Raw genomic sequence first — 24275 nt, 5'->3', positions numbered from 1 at the left:
AACTGTGGCCACTTAACAAATCGACAAAAATTTTCCATGATGGTCTACATGGTCTATACTCTAGTCGACTAGAGAAAATGACGCTCAAACAGCGCTAGAGAAATCGCTTAGTTATTATAACTCAGCAACTGCAAAATTTTGAAAATGTACTAAGTGTAAGTACTGCCGAAGAGCTTTAGTTTTTATGGAACTGGTCAGGCCAAAGTATCTTGTCCACATAACTACAGTCCAAATAAAGCTGTTGTCGACTTTGGGGTGAAAATACTCGTTTGAGAGACTTTTTCCGGTTGATAACTTGTTAGATCGCTCCCCTGGTTTGCTTTTCGGAAATGCCGGTGTCTTTATCTAAGAAGCTCTTTTGCTGCGGATATGCATTCCTCTACTGTTAATTTCGAACCCCTCGTTCCACGTATCGTGGAGGAAATCATGTCCCTTAGTGTCTACATTTGTCTGGATATTTCATAACTGTATACATTGTATGAAGCAGTTTTAAGCCGCCTTTGCGTTTAGTTTCTCGACCTTTAATACCTTTTGTCAATTCCTTTCTGATTTTTCTAAACTGGTCCCATCTTGGCTAAACAGTTATGGTATTCTCTCAATACCAGTGGCGTTTACAACAATTGACTATGCCATCTTATGTTTCGGTCACCTGAAATCCTGAGAGATGTGCGCACAGACACATCTTGGCAGCCCACCCCCCCCCCCCCCCCTTTTTGGGAATATTTGGTCTGTGAACGTTCAGAGAGTTCGCAATTAATGCAAAACTAAAGCGAACACGAAGGCCAGAGTGAGAACACATTTACTAAGCACCTCTTTTACTGGAATCACTCGCCTCCTTTTTATCTGTTCATCAAAGACACTGTTCACACTTGACTTTACTGCTAAGCCAACGCTTGTAAAAAGTCCTTACATTACCTGCTGATCAACAGATCGTAGCCATAACTGGACTTGGAGTTACGGGATTTGAGTGAAAATCGTGGGCCTTTCGAAACTTGGACTACAACTTTCACAGCCCAACAAGTATACTCCGGCTTCACTCACAAAATGGCGAATCGCATATTTTCATATCAAGTTACACAGCTGGTTTGATCAGTTATGGTTGATTTGTTTTATTCAGCCAAGCGAATGAAAAAAGTTACAACATTCTGTACGTTATCTCTTAATAGGATGACACTCTTATCAGCCACACTTTAATCAGAAAAAAATAAACAGGCACGCACACACACGCTCAATAGATGTTAACATTGTTTGGAAATGAACTCATCGAAATCTGCTCCTTTTTTCCTTTAGAGTGTAAATGTAAAGCAAATATTTTAAAACCACCCAATGACGGCCATCGCGTAAAAAGATTGAGGTCGGAAAGATAGTTCCTTGACGGCGAAACCAAAACAAATGAATACTTGTACCGCGGAGTAAACAGCAAAAATTGACCGCTAGTACCCGCCGTTTCCGTATGTACAAGTGTTGTATGTTTTCGTATTAACGAAAATAATGAAATGAAATGAAATGAATTAAATAACGAAATGGTCAGAACAAGAAGTTAGTGTACGATAACAGTGAAGAAGTCGAACTATGCGTAAATCGTGTATTTAGTGAGATTTTGAACGGACAAGGAAACTAGAGCATGATGTTATATGTTTCATCTTCTCCATAACACCTAAATATAATTACAAAATAAAGTCAATAAATATGTCAATAAAATTAATCTTAATTAATGGACATCGATTGCCGAGAAACGCACGCAAAATACAGCTATAGATATTATAGCTGGCGGATCTAAACTGCGGTATGCAAGACGCATCAATGAAGTCCAACCATTGGACAGTCATACCACACACAAGTTAACTTCCAAATAAAAATAGACGTTGATAGTCGACAGTATTACTTCGATGCATTCGTTAGAAATCCGAGGCTGTAGTCTACTAAATGAGAAAATAAAGCTGCTGGGTGAATAGGCCCTTTTTTTGCATACCTTTTCTCACATCTTTTGATGTGTCCTATGACAAGTTACAAAACATATCTTGGATCATAAGTCGTGAAATAGGTTCAAAAGAGGTATTTTAAGTCAAGTTAATGAGAAAAACCATCAGGAGTCTACTTTTTACCGTAAGCTTGCGTGTTTGGAAGATTCTAAACATACCGAAAATGGCCGGTGGTGATTTCGGCATATCACGTGTGTACACGGCACAGGACATGCAATGCGAGGAAGGTACACAAACACTCATATTTACAGTATAAAATATTTCCTGAAGTCTGTTATGTAACTTTAGCTTTCTCACACTCTTTCAACCAGTGACAAATCATGCTGAATTTCTCGGTGTCCTGCTCAACTAAGTCATCATCAAAAGTCTCATCGTTTGTGTCTTCTAAATTTTCGTCGAAGGCTTTACAAGAGTTTTCAGTGTGTTCAGTCTCATTGGTAGTAGTTTCCCGCCTAAATATTGCAGATTTTGTGCGGTATCGAGGACACGTAATGTTGAGTTCAGTTAATCCGTTTGTTAGGGCAGAACATGTTCTTATCAAAGGCAGAGAGTTCGTTTTCCGAAGAATCTTTCCGTTAGTGGAGACTGGAGTTATAAATTCTTTTTTCGACCCAGACAGAAGAAGTAATTGACCGTCCGACGATTCAGCCGGGCGAAAATATCCTCCTTTACAAACACTTCCCTCAAATGCAATTTTAGTTTCTCCTAGCAAAGCTTTTGGTAAGTCCTCGCGTTGACTTGTCTTTCGTAATGGTGGTAACGAATGTGATGGTGACGTTTTAAGTTGCGTCTTGTCCACTTTGTTTTCTGCCTCTAAAACCTCAAGGAAATGTTCTGAAGGTCGTCTCCAGTGAAAACCATGGGCAACATTTCCTTGTGTTTCACAGTTGTTGACCGGTGGTGTGAATGGAGGGGCCAGACTTGAGTTGTATTTCGAGCTGGAAACGCTGGAGACGCTTCTCGAAGACGCGGAAAACAAGCGTTCTCTCTTGCCCACAACTTCCTTGATTTCCCCATTTCCCTCGCCGTTTTCTGTGGTGTGATTTTCAAGGTTCAAAATTGTAGCAGGTGATATCTTTCGTCGGAGTGGCAACAAGCATTTATCTGCACTTTGCATAGGTGTTTCCCTCATTTTAGCTAGTCGAATTGCGCCGGTATGGGTTGTTCGCGAATTGATCTCACCGGTCACCAGGATGAGTCACCTGAGAAAGGGACGAAAAAAAAATTGAAACTGGTTGTCACCTGAAATAAAAAGACAAAAAAGCTACGCCGGCACGACCTTTTAAAATCTCCAGGAATGCTGTTTCCCGTATCGATTACCTCTTTAGTTAATAACCCCCTCTACATTAACGCATGACATTGTCAATACATATGTCATGTCATTTAATCCTCGGTTGCGGTTTACATCCGTCGCCTTAAGCCTGTTGGATTAAACGTATCGTCCTTAAATCAATCTTGCTTGTACTGGACTCCTTGGTCTATCTCAAAAGAAAAGAGTTTTTCTAGTTACATTTTGTTTGTTTGTTTTTTTAAAGCAGGAGGCATAGATGACGAATTCATTCCACTGAATTTCCTTGCGTGTCCTTGCCGTTAATTGACACCCAAGAGACAAGGCTAAAACTATTCCGGGATAGCAAACAAATTCCTCTAAAGCCTTTTGTTCTTTTCGAGACAACCTCACAAGCCGGCAAATTTATTAACACGCTAATTTTTCCAATTCAATTAAAGTAAGAATAGAAAAATCTCTTGTAATCACTGCTTTTATTTAACTTTTAACGTTTTAACCTTTTTATGATTAGAAAAATTAGTTGTTAATTTTTTTTTCATTTTTTATTCTCAAAAGTAATCATCTGATCAATTAAGCAACGATTGAATATTAAGAACCTTAATATCATGAGATACTAAATGCTGTTTTAAGTCATTTGAAATGATTACAGCACAAAGGCAAGACATGACCGAACCACATACCAAACAGTATAGGATCGATTTCATACAAATGGCACTAGACTCAACTGCGCGACATTTTTGGCCCCTACGGTTATACAAGAAATATTAGATTTCTTATCAATGATCAATAGAAATAGTAAGGCATTTTCCTCAAGGATATAACGGAGCGATGTCGTGAATGCATTTCTTTGACAAAAATCAACAGTGGAGCGAATGGCTCACGAAGCAAAGATTATTCGTGAAGATTGTCAATCACATTTTGTTCACTGAGTGGTATCACGTGAGAAAGCGTAATTTGAAGGCAAATTACACGTGTCACGATGAAAACTGGGACAAAGTCCAACTTTTTAAATACAGATTGTTCCCAGTTCTTTAGCCTGCGTCGCGCTCGCCCGTTCTCTCTTTCGCCCACTACTTCCGAGCGCCTGCTACGCAGGCTACTTTAAGTTCTTCAGATCGTGATCCTAGCTTAAAACGGGCGTTTGCGCTGACCATGAACAATGAACTTCCTTTTCTGCTCAGAGAAATAAAAGTCATGCACTTTTTGACGTGTCGAATGAGACGGAAGTCTTCAGACTCGAAACAGTTTAAATTTACATTCTGTAATGTTCTTGACTATGACTTGTTTAACAAATTAGCAAGAACCTTGGGCCATCCATAGCTATTCTTGATCTCAAAAAGTGTGTGATCAATTAAACATGACGTCAAGTTTTGTACTTTTATTTAGCTGCATGAGCACACTAGACATGCTCTCTATGCACAATAGATATTCATACCTCTTTACAAACGTTTGTCTGTGCATTAAAAGATTCAATTAATGTGTGCCAAAAACCATTGTTGTAATGTCCATGTGCTTCAAAATGCGTTTATTTTATTTGAATTTTTATCTGGGCAGGAAAATAGCTGCCTTATTCCTTGGGTGTGCCATACTGTTTTGTTCCTGAATTAATGGCACCAATGGGCGGTTAACATGTAACAGATCTTCAATACTTATAATGGAAAACCGTGTCTGTTTTATCACTTTTCTGTTCGAACTTACTTTGTAGAGTCAACATACTTCTTCCTCTATATATATCTAGTCGAGCTTGACGAAATGCAAGGTTCAAAGAATTTCAATCAGATATGTCAACATAAGCGAGATCAAGAGATAAACCGCGACTGGCCCAAAACACCCAAAACCTCTGCAAGTTGCTGAATTATTTGTTTGAATAGGGTTAGAAAAAGCGAGTAGCTGCTGCGTTGAGCTGCTGATGACGTATTAGGTTTGAATGATACTGCGATGCTCCTACCATTACAACGCAGTCACGCTCGCCCGGGAAAGCTTTTATTGATAATCTTCGACTTGGAATACGTTAACTCAACTTAAAAAAAAGGCTAACTATTTTTGATAACATAGACAGCCTAACCGGCCGATCCATATTTACAACTTTGTGCAACAACAATTTACGAAATGAATAACTAAATACATAAATACATACATTAATTAATTTATAATAAAGAAGAAATTGAATAAGTAAATAATTTCAAAAGCGCACGGATTTCCATACAAAAGAGGATAACTTAAATAATAGCTTGTGTTTTAACGTTTAACTGTAGAAGAAGGGAGAGTCTGCTAAGCGAACTTTTCTTGAGCTACGCAACGAGCTTACATGCCGTTTACTTAATATGTTTTGTAAATTTGGCCCTGCCGTTCTAAATTGTGCCTTGTCAAATAATGGCAGATTACTAAGTCAGTTGATTAGTTTCTCAATTATTAGTACTTGTATTATTAGGAAGAAATAATAGATTTTATGTTTAGACTTGACAGGACACAGCTTATGAAACCCGTGAAGCCGAATCAGTAATTGATCGATCGAACTGATGGTCAGACCCAATTAAACGAAGCTTTTTTGTGTTGCTTAACGTTTTGATCTCTTATGCGCAAGTTCTCATTTCTTGTTCTCCTTGTCAGAGCATGAAAAGACAGTGATCCAGACGTAGTTTACAAATGGAATGCCAAATTGGACTGAAAATTGCTAAATTCCGCTTAAATGGCGGAAAATGGCGAAGTAGCATGAAGACTCTATCTTCGGCTAAATACACATCATAATCCCACCTGAAACCATGAATTGCTCTTCTTGCTTCCTCCCCGGGAGATCTGGAACTTGCATGACGCAGGGATTTCCTTGCAAAAACATCGTTGAATGGTAAACTCAGAAACTGAATTGCGAACGCGAGCGCCCGCTTCGTTGAGTGTTACAGCTTAGGGGTGGATTATTTCCGTTGTGACAACAATATTAACGCAATTATCTTGTCTATCTTTGTTTCCGCATTCTACACGCAAACCGCAACACAATACTCATGTACAACATCCGTTTCAGCTGAAACAAAGGTAAATGTGAACCTTCTTGAGTTTTCAAAACTTATACCATAAGAGAACCTCATATATCCATCCGTTTTCAAATTAGTAAAGCAGTACCTTTCCAGAGATCCAGGGGAGGAGGGGTTGCACCCCCCCCCCCCCCACGTGGGAAGTTTTCAAACTTGTCTGGTTACCCGTGTATATCACTTTTTCCTACCGAAAATAATACTATAAGTTATAATTTAAGCTCCAGCCCAATCGATCATTACAAGAAGACACTAGTTATTCCTCTTCTTAACTCTTCGATTATCCAAATGCAAGATCGATTTGCTGACGAAGATCGCTACGCCCGCCATCTGCTTTGTCTCCTGCCATCGATTATGGTAAATGAGGCACTGCAGCTGGATCGGATGAATTAAAAGGCATGCTGTTCTGGGAGAAAGACATTCCATTTCTCAAATCCATTGGAAATGAGGTACGTAGGTGAAAAACACTCTGGCAATCAACAGAAAGGGAGCTTCCAAACAACCTTTTATTACCACCAGGTGTTTTTTTTTTTCCGATGAAGATGCTTTCCCTAAAATCTACCGCCTTTTGGTCATTACCTGCACCCCACACCGATCACAAGCGCAGCAGCTGATCATGAGCGATTTTTTTCACTGATGAAATGAATCGAGGCCTGTTCTAGGTCAACAGTGGAGCGATTCTCGGATCTCGCAGTGATCGCCATGCACCACTCCGAGAGATTCGAGGTAGACGAGATATTCTAAGCCTTTGCAAAGGCTCATCCAATAAGGGTCTTTCAAGCTAGTCTGTTTGATTAAATAGGCCGGTAAAAACGAGACAAACAACTATCGTTGTTACACTGTACTCTTAGTCCTTAATAATTATGCCAATAACAAAATGCTTGAATCTGATTGGTTCCTAACAGTCCATATTTATAGCTTAATTTTGCTTTTGTAACTCCAAAACTGTCCGATTCGACCTGTCCGACTACCAGGAGCTTGTAATCAGACAGGTCAAATCGGACAGTGAAAGAACCAATGAAAATCAAATAGCAAATGCCACTAGCCAATGAAATTTGACCACATGGCACATGATAACCAATCAACATCAATGAAAAAATAGTGTCCAGCTTCAACTGGAAAAGAAAAACTGATGAAACTAACTGGTCTAATGACTTTTATTTACATTGATAAATACTCCAAGACTGAGATTCTCGTATTATGTTATTGACACAATTAATCGGTAATAGGACTTCGTGTCATACAATTCAGGGGTAATCGGGCTCCACTCTGTCCTATTACTATTACTAATAATGCCTCAAATTCCTCTGAAATCAAAATGAAGAAAATCTACATATTCAAACATAACTCTTTATCAACTTTACGGACTTTGTAAAAAAAATGTAAATTGCTTTTTTACCCACGAAGCACTTAAGAGTTCATATGAACTCGTTTAAACGTGTCCGTGCGTTCCAGATCGAATTGGAATTTGGAACCCACATATGGCGTCGACGCCGGGATTTGAACCCGGGCCACATCGTTGGGAGGCGAGTGCTCTCACCACTGCGCCACACTTGCATTCAAAAATGCTTACCGTGACAGTCTTTGCAAGATCGTGAGGGCATACGGACCACCACCTAACATTGTTACCATCATAAGGAAGTTTAATAAACACTTCGAACGCAGTGTCATCTCTGAAGTCTGGAGCACGACAGGATTGTACTCAATCTTTTTTTACCAGTAGCCGCTGACTGGGTGATGCGTAAAACAACCTTACACCTCCCTCGTGGAATCCAGTGGACGTTGTTCTCACATTTGGAAGACAATGACTTTGCCGATGATCTGGCAGTCTTGTCGGCCACTCCTAACAATCTCCAGGAAAATTTAAACCAACTAAGCAATTTTGCAAAGCAAACTGTATATCAGTTCTTAAAAAGACCCAAGTGATGTATGTCAATGACCCTACAGCACCCCCGATCATCATCAGTGGAGAAGAACGATTTCACTTGTCTCGGAAGCCTTATTAGTAGTGACAATGGTGCCCATAAAGACATCACGGCCCGCCTTAACACTGCCATGTGTGCTTTCATTCTACTCGCAACATCAAAAAGTCTATAGCTAAGCAATATAGCCTCAAAACTACGATCAGGCCTTATTACAGCGTTGGTAAGGCTCTCCTTGTGTATGGCTCTGAGTGCTGGAGAGTAACGAAAGGAGATATGAGAAAGGTCGATGATCTGCAATATCTACTGGCACAACAAGATCACTAATGAAGAACTGTATAAGAATACGGAAGGTATGAACCACAGGCTGCGATGGCCTGGTCATGTCCCAAGGATGCCCAGTGACAGGATACCCAATATCGCCTTGAGATGGACCCCAACTGGGAAGAGGAAAAGAGGCTGGCCAAAAACCACCTGGCGGAGAACAATGACGAAAGAGCTGGGGGAGTTGGGTCTAACATGGGGCAAAGTGCAGGCCACAGCTCAGGATAGAGTAGGGTGGCGAAATTTAATAGCGGCCTTATGTCCTAACCGGGAGAAGAAGGATGAGTGAGTGAGTGAGTTGATTTTCGTGTGTCAGCCCCAATTTTCCTTTTCCGTTTAAGGACCTAGCTATAAACCTAGGCAATTTTTAGGTTGCAAATTACCTTGAAAATCTGTTTCAAAGGAGACGTTACCTAGTGTCCAGCTAGTGTAACGCCAACTGTAATGAATCGGCTGCCGCTTGACGTTTGCGTTGCAGCACTCGTGCACTGCAATGAGAACGTTGCGAGACACTACATAGGTGCAAGGAGAATTGCTCAGCGTTGCGTAATAGGGCCTTTATTCTGGCTGTGGTCATCTAATTTTCCTTATGAAAGTACATGTAGCTTAACATTTGTTAACAAAAGGGTGCGAGGTTCCAATTCGCTTTTCGCGGCTTTTAAGTTCCAGAACCGTAACATTTTCTGGTGAATTACTCCAATCATCGGTATCGAAGGATTGAGTCCCAGTCTCGACCCCAGAGATCTTCTACGCGGAGTCAGACGCTTAACCACTGGGCTGAGGATGGGCGGAGCAAGAATACATCGTATGGCTGGTGTGAAAGAGGGTTCAAGCGACACTTACCTTCATGATGTGTAAGATAAAGTGACTTCCCCCCCCACACTCCAAAAAAATAAATAAATAAATAAAATAAAATAATAGATTTTTCCCAACAGAAGTAGAGGTTATAGTGACCTTCTGATGGCCAGACCAGATTCACGAGAGGCCATGGGAGCTAATCTCACTAATCAAACTATAATAATAAATATAACCATCTGGTGTGATATTATATGATATATGATATCTTTCAGGAACCACCCATCGAATCCTACAGCCCCCACAAAAATGAAATTTAGTCTCTTTCAGAGAAGTCCCTTTGCATATAATATTATTAGAAGAATTACAATAAATGAATAAATAGGTAAATTAATAAAAAAAGAAAAGGAAAAAAAACACAAGACAAAACAAATTTTAAATTGATTAAAAAAACTTCTTAGAGGGGAATTAGGGTTAGAGCCCGGTAGTCCGCAATGATATACCATTAACTGTGAAGCAGGCAGTGGTCGAGTGGTCAAGCGCGCACGTCAGTCGTGCAATTTAGGAGCTTGATAGCATTAGTAGGAAATAAAAAGACAAGGTCGCCGACAATAGAATGATTCTCAAGGAAAAGAAATTGTTGAAAAAACAAAACAAAACAAAACATTGCCCACATAGAATTAGGCTGAGAAAATTAAAAGCAGTTCTCTCCCTTTTTTAATGCCGTCAAAGCCGGTCTGAATTCTCAGTTGTATATTTTTTTCCTGAGCTGGTGCCAGCTGAATAAAAAAACTAATAAAATTTGAAGTATAGCATTTACCTTGTAGAAAAGTAGTGGTCAAACAACATTAAAATAAACTAGTAACTAGAGAAAATTTGTATTAAATCTCAGCAAAACATCGATCTTAACTGTGTAGTGCTGTAGTCCAAGTTGATCGATACCTTGATACCTTTTCTTTCTCGGGCGACCCACAAGACGGAACTGTCTTTGTGTGGGTTTTTTTTACTGAATGTAAATCGAAACAACGAAAACAAAGACGTTTCTTTTGTCGTGCCGATATACACACAATTAATAAAAAAGTCAAATGAAAATAGCCGATGACTGCCAGTCAAACTTAGTCAAGTTGAACTGAAATGTATTGTATTCCGATCTGATGGGTACACGCGCTCGAAGATGTTCAGATCACATGATGACTGGCAAATTCTTTCACGTCCCATAAAAGTGATTTTTTTTTTATCATCGCAATGCAGTATTTTTAAGTCTCAGTAATTTCTTATTTTCCAACTAATTTGTATAATAAAATCATATAAGATTTATTTTATATACAACTGTCAGTAAAAAAAGAATTAAAAAAAGAACTCTTAGACGCAAAAGAAAAACCATCAGCGAATATGAGTCGTGTCTAAGAGTTCTTCTTGACTGTGCATCAACTTGCCCCTGAAACATTGGTACGTACTTTGCCTAGCAACTTGTTAAGCAGAAATTCGAGCTCATTAACACTTGCCCATAACGTTAGGAAACCTCTTCCAGCTCCCTACAGCTTAGTAGTCAAACGAATCATATGATCTAATGCTTGCAGAGACGTGATGTTCTAAACGAATGTGTTGGATCTTAAGAGTCTCAGTGCCTTTGTTTCAACTTTTCGCATGACTTTGCGGCACTTCTTTTTATGTTTTATCTACTAATTGTTCTGGTTATTCAAGTAAGAGTTTTTGAACAGGTCAGTCAGCAGTTTAAAAAGTAAGTAAGAAGGACAATTGATTAGAACTTAATCAGCTTAACACGTGTTCATATATAAACCGCAGTATGCCATTAATTTCACGAATCTGTGATCTCAATTAACGAAAAACAAAAGAGCAGACAATCGGTGTTAATACATCAAACGGATTCCAAAGTGCCTCTGCCCTGCTGTTGAGTTTATTACTTTTAGAAGTAATCAGGATAAACTGTTTGTTTTTAATTTGCACACACAGCTTTGTGACCCGAGATTTTTTATAGTAACACTCACCTTGAACTTTCCTTGTTTTTTTTTTCGATGACGTTAAAACAACAATCAAGATCATGATAAGGTCAAAGCTAGTAATGTGATAAGCTGTCCACATTGTTGGTGGTGGATTTGTGTGGATGAGTAAAACGTGCGATAAGTAACATTCGATGTCGTGAATGAAAGAAAATTTCTCACTTCGATTGATCAAAAAGATTGTTTACTTTAAGGGCCAGCCAGGTCAGACAAGTTTATAAACAAATCAACCTTAGCTTTTATGTATTTTTTTTTAATTTCCTCTGTAACCTTGGCTTTCGGTGGAAAGAGCTTCTTGCCCTCTTTGTAAATGATTTCTACATCTTATTCATTTGCTGGGACCAGGCGAGCTTTCCGTGGCATCAAAGTTCAAAAGAATTTGTAATACACTGTAGTTAATAATGAGACGCACTCTCCACTTGTTTTACTGCTGCCATCCACTATTCTGTGGCGGCTTGGGTGTGGTCAAGGGAAACTTGATGTGGCTATGCACTTTTAACAGCTCGCTCGATCGAATGGTTCCCCAGAACTGACCCTCTGATAAAAAGAAAACAAAGGCTTGAAATTTACTCCCTTTTCTATTTTGTTCTTTCACTTTCATTTTCATGTCAATTTCCCTTAATTTTCTAGCCCTGTACCATGTGGGTGATGAACTGAACAAAGTAAGTTTAGTCGGTGAGTGACATTATAATTTTATTTAGACACTTGGCCAACGAAGCTGAATTCAATCTGATCCGTTTGTTACTCTGTCAAGGAGTCCAAGGGGACGTTAGACTGACGCCATAAGTTCTCTAGTTAGTCCTGGTTAAACATAACCCCCCAAAGTTATAAGCTGTATTCATCAGCACGTCTAGTATTTTGCATTGTAAAACCTCCTCAGATATTTACGCTAATACGTTATTCTAGCAAAACGACTAACGGGAGAAGCTGAAATCATTTTCGTTATCATCATATTTCAAATTTCGAACACTCTCTCTTTCACAGAACGAGTTTAGACATTCCTTACCCTGTTAATGGAGATTTGGGCCCTTAATTTACCTGTCACGGCATTTGTATAATATGAAGTATCAGTGAAGTACCACAAACTGGGTTCTAAATTTACCTTACAGCATTTGGATTTTAGACGAAGCTTCAAACAGAATAAACTATCGGAACGGCCAAACTAAAGTCTGTGTTGACGCCCAGCAGTATATGCAGTCCAAGGTTCCCACTGATACACCTGGAAAAAGAGAGAAAATATGAGTGTTATATTCTATCGAAGACCGACCACCACCACGAGGATATCGCTGTTTTATGCCAGTTTTGGGCTAAGTTATTAATTATAGTGTATTAATACCTAAGCACAAAATGCTCCTGTAGAGTTATCAGACAAATTCTAACACGGATTACTAACCATAACAACTTTTTGGGTGATTTTTGCACTCGCCTACCATTAAAACTTAAAAGGGTTGGTCCAGTTTTTTCAAGTTTCAATCCATGTCTGGTCCTTGTCATCCTTTGCAACATAGAACAGAAAACAGTTTCAATACCTAAATACAGCTTTTAACTAACAGATATGGACCATTATTTTTGGAATTCATTTGGTGCGAAGACACGTTTAAACTTTTGAAAACTTATAGCATAAAGCTTGATATAGTCCCTTTGACTACGAAATAGCATCTTCAATCTAGTCTCTATAAAGATGATAATGCGGAAAAACATACTCATTAAAAATCGCAAGGCAAACTAAGTTTAAAGATTTTGGACCAAATATTTAAACGTAGTTTAACCAGTGTTTGAACAAAACCGCGTTCTAAGTCATTTTCAATTTGCCCAACGATTTTATCTAAACAACATTTATTGTAAACAGTTCTATGAAAGAATATAGAGAGGACTAGAAAAGCATGTATCTTCTTAAAACAACCCACCAAAGAAGAGATCTGGAGGTTCAAAGATTCGTTAACCTCGGCTTAAGTTAGACTTCGTTTAAATATTTGGTCCTAAAGTCTTATTTCTAAATCCCTTATTCGCAGAGTGACTGTACTTTTAACACAATACCAAAGTCAGCGGACTAGATGGACGTGAGGTATCGCACGAACCGCCTCGACTCTTCTGGCGGTTACGTGATGTCTTGTCTCTGCCAAACAATTACTAAAATAAGAACAGCAGTAGACCTCCTCCGAAACGAAATATAATACGTGACAATAGGTTAACTGTTTCCTAACTTTCTGAGGTGAAGTGCTTTGTGTAGTCCTCGTGTTCTGTATAAACCTGTCATAATTATTTAGATATCACTTTTTTATATTTGGTTTTCTTGAATTTTAATTGTATTTTTTTGAATATCTGTGTAATTGAATTGAGTAAATAAATATATAAATAAATAAATGAATAAAAAATGGATGAACCGTATTTAAGCTTGCAAGAATTTCAGTTTTCGAAAGCTTTCGAAAACAACAACAGCGTGCATAGAAAGTCGTCTCCCATAGCCTGGTGCTGGTACATTTTAGGATCGGGCTAGTGGATTCTGTTCTTAACTTGCCCGATGGGCAAGTGAAGTTTTTTGGGGCAATCAAATTACAGAAGAGCTGAGATCAAATCTGCTCATAAAAATCTTTTCGGGCTAGTTAAAATGCGTCTTGGGCTAGTATATGCTAGGTACAGCTTGCCCATATGACAAGCTGTGAAACTGACTCTCTTTGCACCCTGAAGAACTCACTGTCGTCTCGTTAACAATATACCTTTTATAGGGCTGCATTTCCCTTAGATATCGCTGTTCTGTTGTTTTAAAGAAGTTGCTGATCCTTTTCACAGCGTAGACACTGCTGGCTTTAACTCATAAGGCAACAACTTTTTGCTGTTTCTCGACACAGGACTAGACTTACTGGTCTGCTGTCTGTGAAAATCAGCTCAGTGCCTACCAATCAATGGCGGAAGAGCGAAACTGCACGATCTCATACGTTTTAACCTCTTTTATCACTCTTTCACAGCCACAAATCCCTTTTGAAACGTTAGTGAAGGCTGACTGTTTCGACCAAGGTTAAGAAGAAACAGTCCTTACGTCATGCAACTTTAAACTCAATCAAATGTTGCGTGACGACCGGTCTTTTCTCAGGCCATTAAATTCTTTAAGTCGAGCCATGGTTCTGTTTGAACGTTACTATTAATATTATCCTTTTTTAATGACGAATCACTTTCTTGATTCATTAATTACCTCTGTGCGGCTGCCATTCAGCGCTGTGTTTGGCTCCAGTTATGTGGCACTGTGGTCAGTAATTTCAAAACCATGATATGACTGAAACGTGATTTGGAAAAGACATATTTCAAAATTTTGGTTTTCGGCTCTATTGATTTTGAAAGAGTCAACGCATCATTAATGATTGGACAATGTTAAAAGACGTCGTCTCAGGGTATTAAACAATTGAAAACAGTTACAAACTAAAAAGGAATGAAAAGGACCCTATGTTCTCTTGCTGAAGTTCTGCCACCCTCGGCAATTCCAATTTTTTCTTTTAATCACCAGAGAGATTCGTGCCGATTGCAGCCATCTGGAACTGATATTAAGACGTCGATAAAGGGTGGGAAAGCATGGTAAAAAAAATTCTTTGGATTACTGTGTGATTTACCGGCAAACAAATGCACACGCGGTAGGAATGAATGCTGTAGCGGTGAAGACTATTTTTCGGTTCATTCTACATAAAGAAAAAAACAAGTGCGTGTTACAGCACGAAATTAAAGTCATTAAATGACAAGAAGTTTCCACAACCTTCTTAATATTTAAACTGGAGAGCTAAGGAAACCGTTATCAGTTGCTGTGAACACTGACTTAATCTTAAACACTTTTACAAAATATTATACACAACATATATATTAATATATGTATAATATCAGTACACCCAGCTGAAGCCAGGGTAGATTGTATTTAATTGTATTAATGGGGAGATGAATTTTATCACTTTATATCTCTTATCGGTTTTATCTCATGCTCTTCAAAACCAGAATAGAAACAAGGAAGAAATTTCTGAACGCTTACCTTGTGTAATCGAGATGCATCATCGAAACTATTATGGTTTTTCAAACGTTTGGGATAGCGCCATCCACCGGAAAAATCACTATCCAGCGGATAAGTATTTGGCAAAACAATTGCGTTATCCACTGGATAGATTTTTATCCGGTGGATAGCGCTATCCAACGTTTGAACAACCAGGGCCAGGTAAAGTGAAAAAGTGTAGGTTTAGTTGAAAGTTTCAGTCGTTTGAACATTGCGATGTCCTCTATGGACCGTAGACTGTGTCCATGAGAATAACGTTTCAGATATGATCGATACACGCGCGATACGAAGCTATACGATATACACGTTAAGTTCGTTGAATTGTGATTTTGTTTGCCTTATCTCTGACTACAAAAATGGAATTTGTTGGAAAGATTAAACAAAATTCTGAATGTTTCAGGTGAATGCTTAACAAAGCAGTTTGTTGACTTACAAACATGCCGATAAGGTAATGTCACCCTGACTTCCAGTACATACCATATTTATCAAACTCTTTGCTCTACTCAGGGTGCAGTTGCTTTTTAGTCGGGAAAAGAAAAAAAGAACTACTTCAATCCAAGCGATAGTTCTCAAATACCCTCCCCCCTCTCCCCCCCCCCCCCCCCCAAAAAAAAAGAAACCGACAAACACACCCAATTTCTTCAACTTTGAGAGAGACAACGAATTCGTGTCTCAAATGGACATCGAAGGAGTAGCTCAATTGCGGCTTATTTTTTACAATGCATGATCAAGGATGTAAAATGACACCTGATGTGATGATGATTGCCGTGCCGGTATGAAACAGAGCATATATATGGTCCAGTAAACTGGATAATTGTCATTCCTCTTTTCCTGGGTATTTTATTTACACCCTCTGACACTGACGAGTACGCGGACCTGCTCTCAGTCACTGATCTCAAGACAATACTACAACTGACTAGTTTACTTTAGTACTTGGCAAATTAGGCATTGTTTCATGTTAAATTGCACGTCTACGATGCAGAGTTCTGCATAAATTTTTAACTCCTGGGTCACGAGTCCTATAGAATTATAAAACCGACATTCACGTTTTTGTTGGCAATAATGTTTTCACTGCATACTTCCACGTAGAACCGACTTCCCAGGTTTATTGCCGGTGCCTGCATCACCCTATTCTTTAGACAACCATGAAGAGTTAGATCATAATCTGTTATTGTGTTTAAGCCAATCTTGGTTATTTTTAAGTTTTATGCATGAGCTTAGACCTGCGCTAAAGAAACGCACCGTCACTGGTTACTGCGTCTAATTATTTGCATTGATTATTGCGAAACGGACCCAACGCTTGCCTCAGGGCGTGAGAAAGCGTGCCAACTGTCACGACAAATTTTCGGTATCTCGATCTCTCTTAGCCAATGTTACCAACTATTGTGTTTTCAAGTTTTCGCCTTTAGGTATATTCTGGAATAAATAGAACAAGTAAGTTTGCCCTCGGTACAGATGGAGGTATTTTTTTTGAAATGCAGTAAAATTTTGGAGCTGGTGGTGCGTTCTCAGTGGGAGGCCCCACAAAATGCTCCTTCATCGTTTTTGACGAGATTATAAGTTTTGTGCTTGATAATAATAATATTGAATAATCTTTTCGGAATGTCTGGAAATTACAACAATGGCAAGTTACTTTGTTGGTGGTTTACCGGCTTTCAAGCCCTACTTCAAACCGGCATAAGTGTGCTCTACATGTAGTACGTCAAACTCCAAATTACAGACGGGTCAGTTTCAAGTATGCGGTTCATCTAGTTACGACAGCTAGTTTATCAGTCTCTTTTGAACGGAAATAACTGAAAATAATAATACAAGTAGGTTTTGTGGATTGGAAAGTGCTGTTGGCTTGTTTTCAAATTTTGAAAAGATTCAGTTTTGTGCAAGAAAGTTTTCTGATTAGTTTTCTGGCGATTTAAATGGGACTGGGTGGTATAACGCACGCAAGTTACGAGATATTCCTTGATCCGTACATGATTGTCTCAAGTAGGGTCAAAACCAGCGAAAATTTAATAAATTTCTATCAATCACCTAGAAAGAAATACAAATAAAACCAAAAATACTGGTCCAAATCTGCAAACAAACTGATCAGGAATACACAGTATCCGGACAGTCTGAAGGGTTTATTAACATCTGCTTGGCAACAAAAAGGATACCCACAAAAAGTTACGGCTATTTGGCCATTGAAAGCCTTGAATTTTCGACACTTGAAAATTGGTTGTAGCGATTAAATGAACTGGAGGACTTCTAAAAAAAGAACATAAAGAAAGGATAAAATACAGAACTGGGATGAAAGAAAAATTAGTCGGCGTAACTTCCATGACATATTTCCCGCCGAGAGTGGGTTATTTTTCGATTTACCCTATCATACACCTTATCTGCACTTTTAAAAAATGTATATTTCAATCGTCTATACTAAATAATTTGCTTTCAGATATAAAAATAAAAGAAAAGCCTATCACGGACAAACATAATGGAACTTATAAGATTAAGCTACTTACTGACCTGTGCTTCCAAGCACGTACCCCAACTGAAAAAACGTGTAGTTAGTCAGGACTTCGTTACCTATCTCATGATACTTACTGCATTTTGTCTCGTTTATACCGATTAAAGCTTTGATAACTCCAAGATCAATTTGGTTGGCAAGTTTTACCATCGAACTTTTCAGAAAAACTGCTCGCGGTTAGGAAATATTTCAGTCATGGCCATTTTATGAACAGTCAGCGTTTACGAGCAAAGAAAACCGAAAAAAAGGAAAGAAAAACACTCTTCTCTATCTAGTCGCAAATACAGGGTCAATTGCAGACATATCTACGTTTTACAAAAGAAGGTTTATTTTTACAAAAGACTACTGTTTTCAGCCAGCTGACAACATCATTTGTATTTTTTTTATCTAGACGTGATACCATTTGATATCTCACTTGACGCTGAAGATCTTTATGTTACAGAATCCGTCATAAAATCTGGCTTAAGTAATAATCAAACAATTTTGCAGTTATTTACATTTCTTTCACTCATTTAGCTCTTTATCACAGCAATAAATAAAAAAAAACCCAGAAAGTTCAATCGAAATATCACTCCTTTACTCTCAGAGTTGAGCTATCGACGTCGCGTCTGTAAATTTGTGTACTGATGATTTGTGAAGTAACTTCTTTCACATCCAAATGAGTTTGCACAAATGAATCACGCTTCTTTTCTAATGGTATTAAATAATATTTAATCTAAAGTTAAGTAGCGCTTTGATTGTTTAAATAACGTTCTAAGATGATCGCTTTATTCGAGAAAAAATCATAGTCCATGTCCTCTCTCTGTATATGTCTTCTAATCTCATCTGAATGCCGTCTGTCCTGAGGGTTTACTTGAGATTGTGAGTCCCATTTGCAAAGTTTTGGTAAACTGCTAGACTTAGAAACAGCGGGATGAGAGTAAGTTCTTGTTGAGTGATTATATTTTCCCTTGGGGCTCCCAGGTTGGACATTTTCTTTGGATGCCGACTCTCTGTTGTTTAAATTTGGAAGACTTGGTGTCGGTTCTTGGGATTTCTTCCTCCTTTCCATACAGAAGGTTAAAAGTTCGCCTCTACGGTGACTAACAGGTGAACCAACAAGCTCTATAATGTCGGTTCTTCCCTGTTCAGATGACTTAAAGACAGGCGATATAATCTTTGTCAGACTTTCCTGTGATCCCTCGCTCAACGATGGTAAATGGTGAGTCAACAAACTCGACCTTCTCGAAGGCGAAACATCGCGGCCATCAAGGTCCCAGTGTGAAAAACGCGGAGCCGGAGTCGCTGTCCTACGGTTTCTCATTGTTTGGATTTTATTTTCAATACTTCTGCAATCACCACGAACAGTTTCACTCACTGTTTTGTCTGTTCCGGCTCCGTGAATGCAGAGGGAAGTTAAGACTTCTGTCGGTGGACTTTAGACTAAATGGATGAAAAGTCACGCGACATTTGGGTGAGATGTCAATTAAATAAACAATCGCAGGTGTTGATAAATGCGCACTTCACTTATCGTTGCCTTGTTTTATGACAAGGTTCACTGGTTTTCACCAGAACAATTCTCTTGAAACCGCAGTCAAAAAATTAGAACACTTTATATGCATCGATAAATTTCACTGACTCCTTTCTTTCAAATTTTAACAATAGCATTGTTGCAAGAGAAAATTAATTCGAAAACGTGATCCTTCTAGCTACTTTTTATAGGACTGTATACTATTGAGTGAATTTTTGCGAGCCGGCTAATTTTGGAAGTAATGAGCCTGTTTATCGGCTGATTTATCACAGGAAATAATCTCAGCTTATATCACATTGCATTTAAGCACGATGATCAGTGATGTGCGCGCGTGTACTGTCAGACGCGCTGTATACAATCACGTTTTAGCGTGTGATACGTGACAAACCTTGTCGCCCCGAATTTGCCTTTGTAAGGTCTTTGTAGACGACAATGTTTTCAATGAAAGCGATACAAAGTTCAAAATGATTTAGGGTGACACTTTGAGTCTCACTTACGGAAGTTGAATTCAGCATTTAGTGAATTGCAAGTAATGGTAAACACGTAGCTAGAGTTTTTCCCAGAGTTTTTGAAAAGAAAAACACTTTAAATTGTACGATGCTACTGAGGTTATAGTGTGCAGTTTTGGAAGTTTTTGCAATCAAACGATATAATTAAAGCATACTTGCATAAACTTCGGTGAAGGTTCTGGAAAGAAAAAGCACGCATACCGTATTTATTCGATTAACCGCCCTGGGCGCTTATTAAATTTTTGGACCTTGGGAGTGGGCGCTAATTCGAGGTGGGCGCTTATTAAATTTTCAACATTTTCAGCAAGTGAAGTATGTTTATTTTGCAACAAAACAATAAATGGTAACAACAAAACAAGAAGATGTAACAAAGCAACGTTCCTGTAAAATACTTTCAAGAAAACTCCATCTTCGGGGAAGTCTCTTATTATGATTGCCCACCCCCGGGAATTTGCCACCCAAGGCAAAAAAAAAAAATGCTAATGCCCGGGGGTCAGCCTGGGCGCAGCTGGAATTGACCGATGCGTTAGTACTCTTCAAAGTTATTAACAAGCAGAGGAAGGGATTTCTGGGATTTTGATCTATCTGCGCAGAAAAGAATTCGCCATCATGATTTAAACAAAAATTACTACAAATGAAGAAGTCCAGATGAAAATGTCCTCAGGTCACATTTATCGACTCTTAGGCTACTTAGGTAATTTCATTTGTTTTATGACTCCGTCAATTCCGTTTGTCAGGCAGTCCTTTCTTTTTTCATAATAATTTTGCAAATGCCCCACGGTGGGACAGCTCATACAATAAATCCCCAAGGTGGGGCTTATGGAATGCAAATGCAGAAATACGATTTCTGAAATGCGAATTGAAAGGCGAACACAATGCGCTGGCACGCACTAGCTAGCTCGAATTCAATTAGAATCATGTCGTGTGCCATTTTATAATACAGTCCTGAACTGAGTTGTCAAAAATCGCTCGAGACAGCATAGTAGTTTATAAATACTGATCCTTTTCACAAATGCATGCAAATGTCGCCATGGTTTAAATATATCATTATGAAGCAGCTATCAAATGAATATGTATGAATCTCGCTACTAGTGATGTACTGATCAGTTCTCAGCGATATATCAAAGTGGTAAGTAAATAAGGATCAATCACTTACTTGCAAAAATTTCAATCGATCCCTCCAAGCCATGAACGCCTAACCAAGAGGTTACGGATTCGATATCTTGTCCCACAAAGCTGTCGAAGCCTCTTTCCGCCATCTTTTCTTTAGCACGTGGAAGAAGGAATTCGAAGAGGAGGAAGCTGGGAACGAGGGAACATTTGGGGGCGTAGGTGGGGATAGGATCTGGTTCACTTGAAAAATGCGGGACTCAAACGACGTTCGTCATATCAAATGAGTTTTTATATTTTTACATTGAGGGTAATCAGGAAATTTAAATGTACAACGTAATATGTATGACTTCTTTTTAATCCCAAATGTAACGTTCAGCTTTGAAGATACCCGAAAGATGCCCGGGAGAGGGGGGGAGGGGGGGGGGGTGTTAGTGAGAAGGCAAAGAGACAACAGAGCAAGTATTTTATTTTATTGATTGTACTTCCTTTTTTTTCTTTTTTTTTCGCGGCTCGCCTACAGTGCATTTTTTTCTCGTCATTTTTTTTCTCGTCAACATCTGGAGCCTGCGCCCGGGCTAATAATCTAACGTAGACAACCAACAGGCTTCGTCACCGGTTTTTGCGGTAAATTTCTTATCGCTAAACAGATTATGCGCTCGATTTGTACATCGACCTCAAACCAGCTTTTGTTGGTTTATATGGGCGCTCCAAACATAGAGATTGCCAGCCCTAGTTTTGTCCGCGTGAGAACGTAGTTTTTAGAGACGTTATTACCAACGGTGGTAATGAGTCCCGCACAGTAGCCTGCGAGCAAGCTCTCCTATTTGGGCGAGTGAAGCGAGTCTCGCGAGAACGCGCGAGCGAGCGGCGAAGCCGCGAGGGGCCGGCCCCTCGGCCCCCTCGCTCGCGCGTTCTCGCGAGGCTCACTTCGCTTACCCAAATAGGAGAACTTGCTCGCAGGCTACCCGCACAGTAAATCGACACCGCCTGCCGTAAGCGGTAGAAAGGTCACGATTACCCGGGGAGGGGGTACTTGGGTTAATTTTTGCTGGATATGTGCCGCTGGCCTCTCAGAGTCCCAACCCCACGATAGTCTATTCTGTGGCTAATTATAGACCCCATCTTAGTCACTTTTAGGCAAGTATGTCATTTTTGCGATCCCAACTTAGTTTGAGACTTGTTATAAGTTTCACAGGCTTTCTAGCTTGAAGATACATACATCTATGTGAAGGTGAACGCGTCTCTCAGCTGAATTAAGAAAAGATGTGAAGTTCGAGAAAAATCTAGGAAGAGAAAGTGTACCGTGCGCAGAGGTTTCTTTATCAGGTATGGCCAGTTTAGCATTAAAGAAGTCGTTCACGTGGCTTGTCGGTCGGTGTCCTGGTAAAATTAAATTTTTGTCATTGCTGGAGTTTGTTCCGCAGAGGTCAAAAGAATTGACACATAAGAAGAATAATTGCAGAAAACGAGGTCTGCGGTTTGTTGCCGGCGAAGCATGGCCAGCGAGATTTTTTGTGTACCAGAAAGGAACGTCACGGAACGTCTATTTTCTTCAATTATAATATGGTTTGACAACTTTTACATAGAATGGTAATCCTCTGTCTTAAAATTTCGACCCCCGTCACGTTTTCTACATTTTCAAAATGGACCCCCTGAAAAATTATGTTCTAAAAAATTAAAAAGGAAAAAAAATCTAGGCCCACATCACATCCCACCTGCCCCCCCCCCCCCCTGCCCCAGCCCCTCTGGGACGTAACTAGCCGATCGCTCCTGTCCCTTGCACATTACTTGTCATCACCCGGTGTGGTGCGTGACGACACAAACAGCGCCAGGGAAGGAGACCACTCACCGCCAGACAGGAAACGATCAATGAAAAACAGGCTACGTTTCTTTGAGTTATCGAGTTGCGAGTGAATTTAGGCAACGACTTTCTTTCACTGTAATGTTGAAGATCTTTGTGAAGGTAAGTCTTGAATCTACCTTACGGGAAAATGCCCGGTTTAATCGTTTTACGACCGAGCAAATTACTACTCCGTCTCGTAAGTTTCAGTGTTTATATCTCTGGTATTCGTACATTGAAAATGTGAAGAGAAAATATCATGTGGAATAGTGTTTTCCTCATATGATGATTTATTTTACTGGATTTCTACAATTGTCTTGAATTCTAAATAAGATTTTGGCCAAAACTCTCGATATTTTCGTCTGATCACGAGGCCCTGCCAGGGGGGGGGGGGGGGGGGGGTCTCATGTCGCTCGTCTGAATTTTAAAACGTGTCGTGTAGGTGTTTGTAAAGAGGTCCTTCCAGGGTAAATTCCGACAAGCGACATGGCCCTAAAAGTAGCGACAGCGCGTAAAGTGAAATCGTGATAAGAGACAACCTCCCTCGGCCAAATTGCGACAGTGACGGCAAAGCCGACAATAAGCGACAAGCATTTATAAACACCGACACGAGAAGTTTTTCCGGCGACATCATGCTTCACGTCGCTGTCGGAAATTGAACGAAAATTCTATGTCTTTGTGGGAATTTTAGAAAAGGGGGATAGCGATGCGTTGCAAAGAAACCATTACAGTTCTGCAATTTCTCAGTTAACATTTCACGTGTCGAACACCTATACATCAATACATGGAGGGAGGTTGTCTCTTATCACCATTTCATTTTACCCTCTGTCGCTGCTTTTTGGGTCATGTTGCTTGTCGGAATTTACCCTGGCAGGGCCTCTATCACAATACACTCCGAAGACGAACGATCTCGGACTCGAACAAGCCGTGTTAACTGTTTTCTCTAAGCTTTTTCGTATTTTGATCTACGACTCACGAAAGAGCTTTAGTTTTTCTCCGCGGGACTAGAAATACCTGGTTGTTTGCTGCCATGATAAGTGACTTCAATGATCTGGAATGAAGGTAAAACAATAGACAGGTAAGAGTTGTAAATTGAATCAGTGGATTTAAACATGGTGTTAGGGTCAGCACACACGAGGGAGCGTTTTCAAGTTCGCTCAATTTCCCCGGGGAGCTTGCTCCCAAATATTGACCGGTTAAATATTGTGGAGCATTTTGCGGGGTGGAAATTCTGCTCGCCAGGATGAAGTATACCCATGAAATCGTTAGTGGTACACACGGAGAAGCTTTGCTCCCGCAGCGTGCCCCTGGAGTAGTGTGTTCCGGAAGCAAAATCCCTTGTGTGTATCGGCCTTTATGAAAATTTTAGTCTGTGGATGATCTCTGCGCTTCAACTAATAACATATTCTTGCTCTAGT

The 24275-nt window shown here is 39.6% G+C and overlaps 2 protein-coding genes and 1 long non-coding RNA gene across 7 annotated transcripts in view; 1 reads left to right on the top strand and 2 right to left on the bottom strand.

The window, feature by feature from the left end:
• Positions 1 to 1084: 1084 nt before the first annotated feature.
• LOC140929074 (uncharacterized) lies at positions 1085 to 21160 on the bottom strand. Of its 4 annotated transcripts, none has more exons than XM_073378920.1 (3): positions 21061 to 21160; positions 12461 to 12577; positions 1085 to 3184 (listed from the first exon to the last, which is right to left on the bottom strand). In XM_073378920.1, exon 3 carries the CDS (start codon positions 3112 to 3114, stop codon positions 2257 to 2259), a length of 858 nt encoding a protein of 285 aa, XP_073235021.1. In that variant the 5' UTR covers positions 3115 to 3184; positions 12461 to 12577; positions 21061 to 21160; the 3' UTR covers positions 1085 to 2256. The 4 variants fall into 4 exon arrangements, with proteins under 4 accessions (XP_073235021.1, XP_073235022.1, XP_073235020.1 ...); XM_073378921.1 differs by lacking the exon at positions 21061 to 21160 and adding an exon at positions 14549 to 14567; XM_073378919.1 differs by lacking the exon at positions 21061 to 21160 and adding an exon at positions 14076 to 14386.
• Positions 18192 to 19318, bottom strand: LOC140929075 (uncharacterized). The gene has a single exon (XM_073378923.1). The coding sequence runs from the start codon at positions 19186 to 19188 to the stop codon at positions 18607 to 18609; it is 582 nt and encodes a 193-aa protein (XP_073235024.1). The 5' UTR covers positions 19189 to 19318; the 3' UTR covers positions 18192 to 18606.
• A 1682-nt stretch (positions 21161 to 22842) lies between the features above and the next one.
• The window catches only part of LOC140929073 (uncharacterized), a 32637-nt gene continuing 31204 nt past the window's right edge, over positions 22843 to 24275 (top strand). For both annotated transcript variants that reach the window (XR_012164688.1, XR_012164687.1), the window contains exons 1-2: positions 22843 to 22980; positions 23866 to 23935. This is a non-coding gene — a long non-coding RNA (uncharacterized lncRNA). The remainder of the gene's footprint in view (positions 22981 to 23865; positions 23936 to 24275) is intronic.

This window comes from Porites lutea, chromosome 2 (assembly GCF_958299795.1).
Source record: "Porites lutea chromosome 2, jaPorLute2.1, whole genome shotgun sequence".
Lineage (NCBI taxonomy): Eukaryota > Metazoa > Cnidaria > Anthozoa > Scleractinia > Poritidae > Porites > Porites lutea.
Note: the sequence above shows the minus strand (reverse complement) of the source record. Positions and strands in the feature narration are given on the sequence as shown.

Coding starts and splice junctions, on each gene's coding strand:
- LOC140929074 (XM_073378920.1), bottom strand. CDS start 3,114: ATGAGGGAAACACCTATGCAAAGTGCAGATAAATGCTTGTTGCCACTC.
- LOC140929075 (XM_073378923.1), bottom strand. CDS start 19,188: ATGAGAAACCGTAGGACAGCGACTCCGGCTCCGCGTTTTTCACACTGG.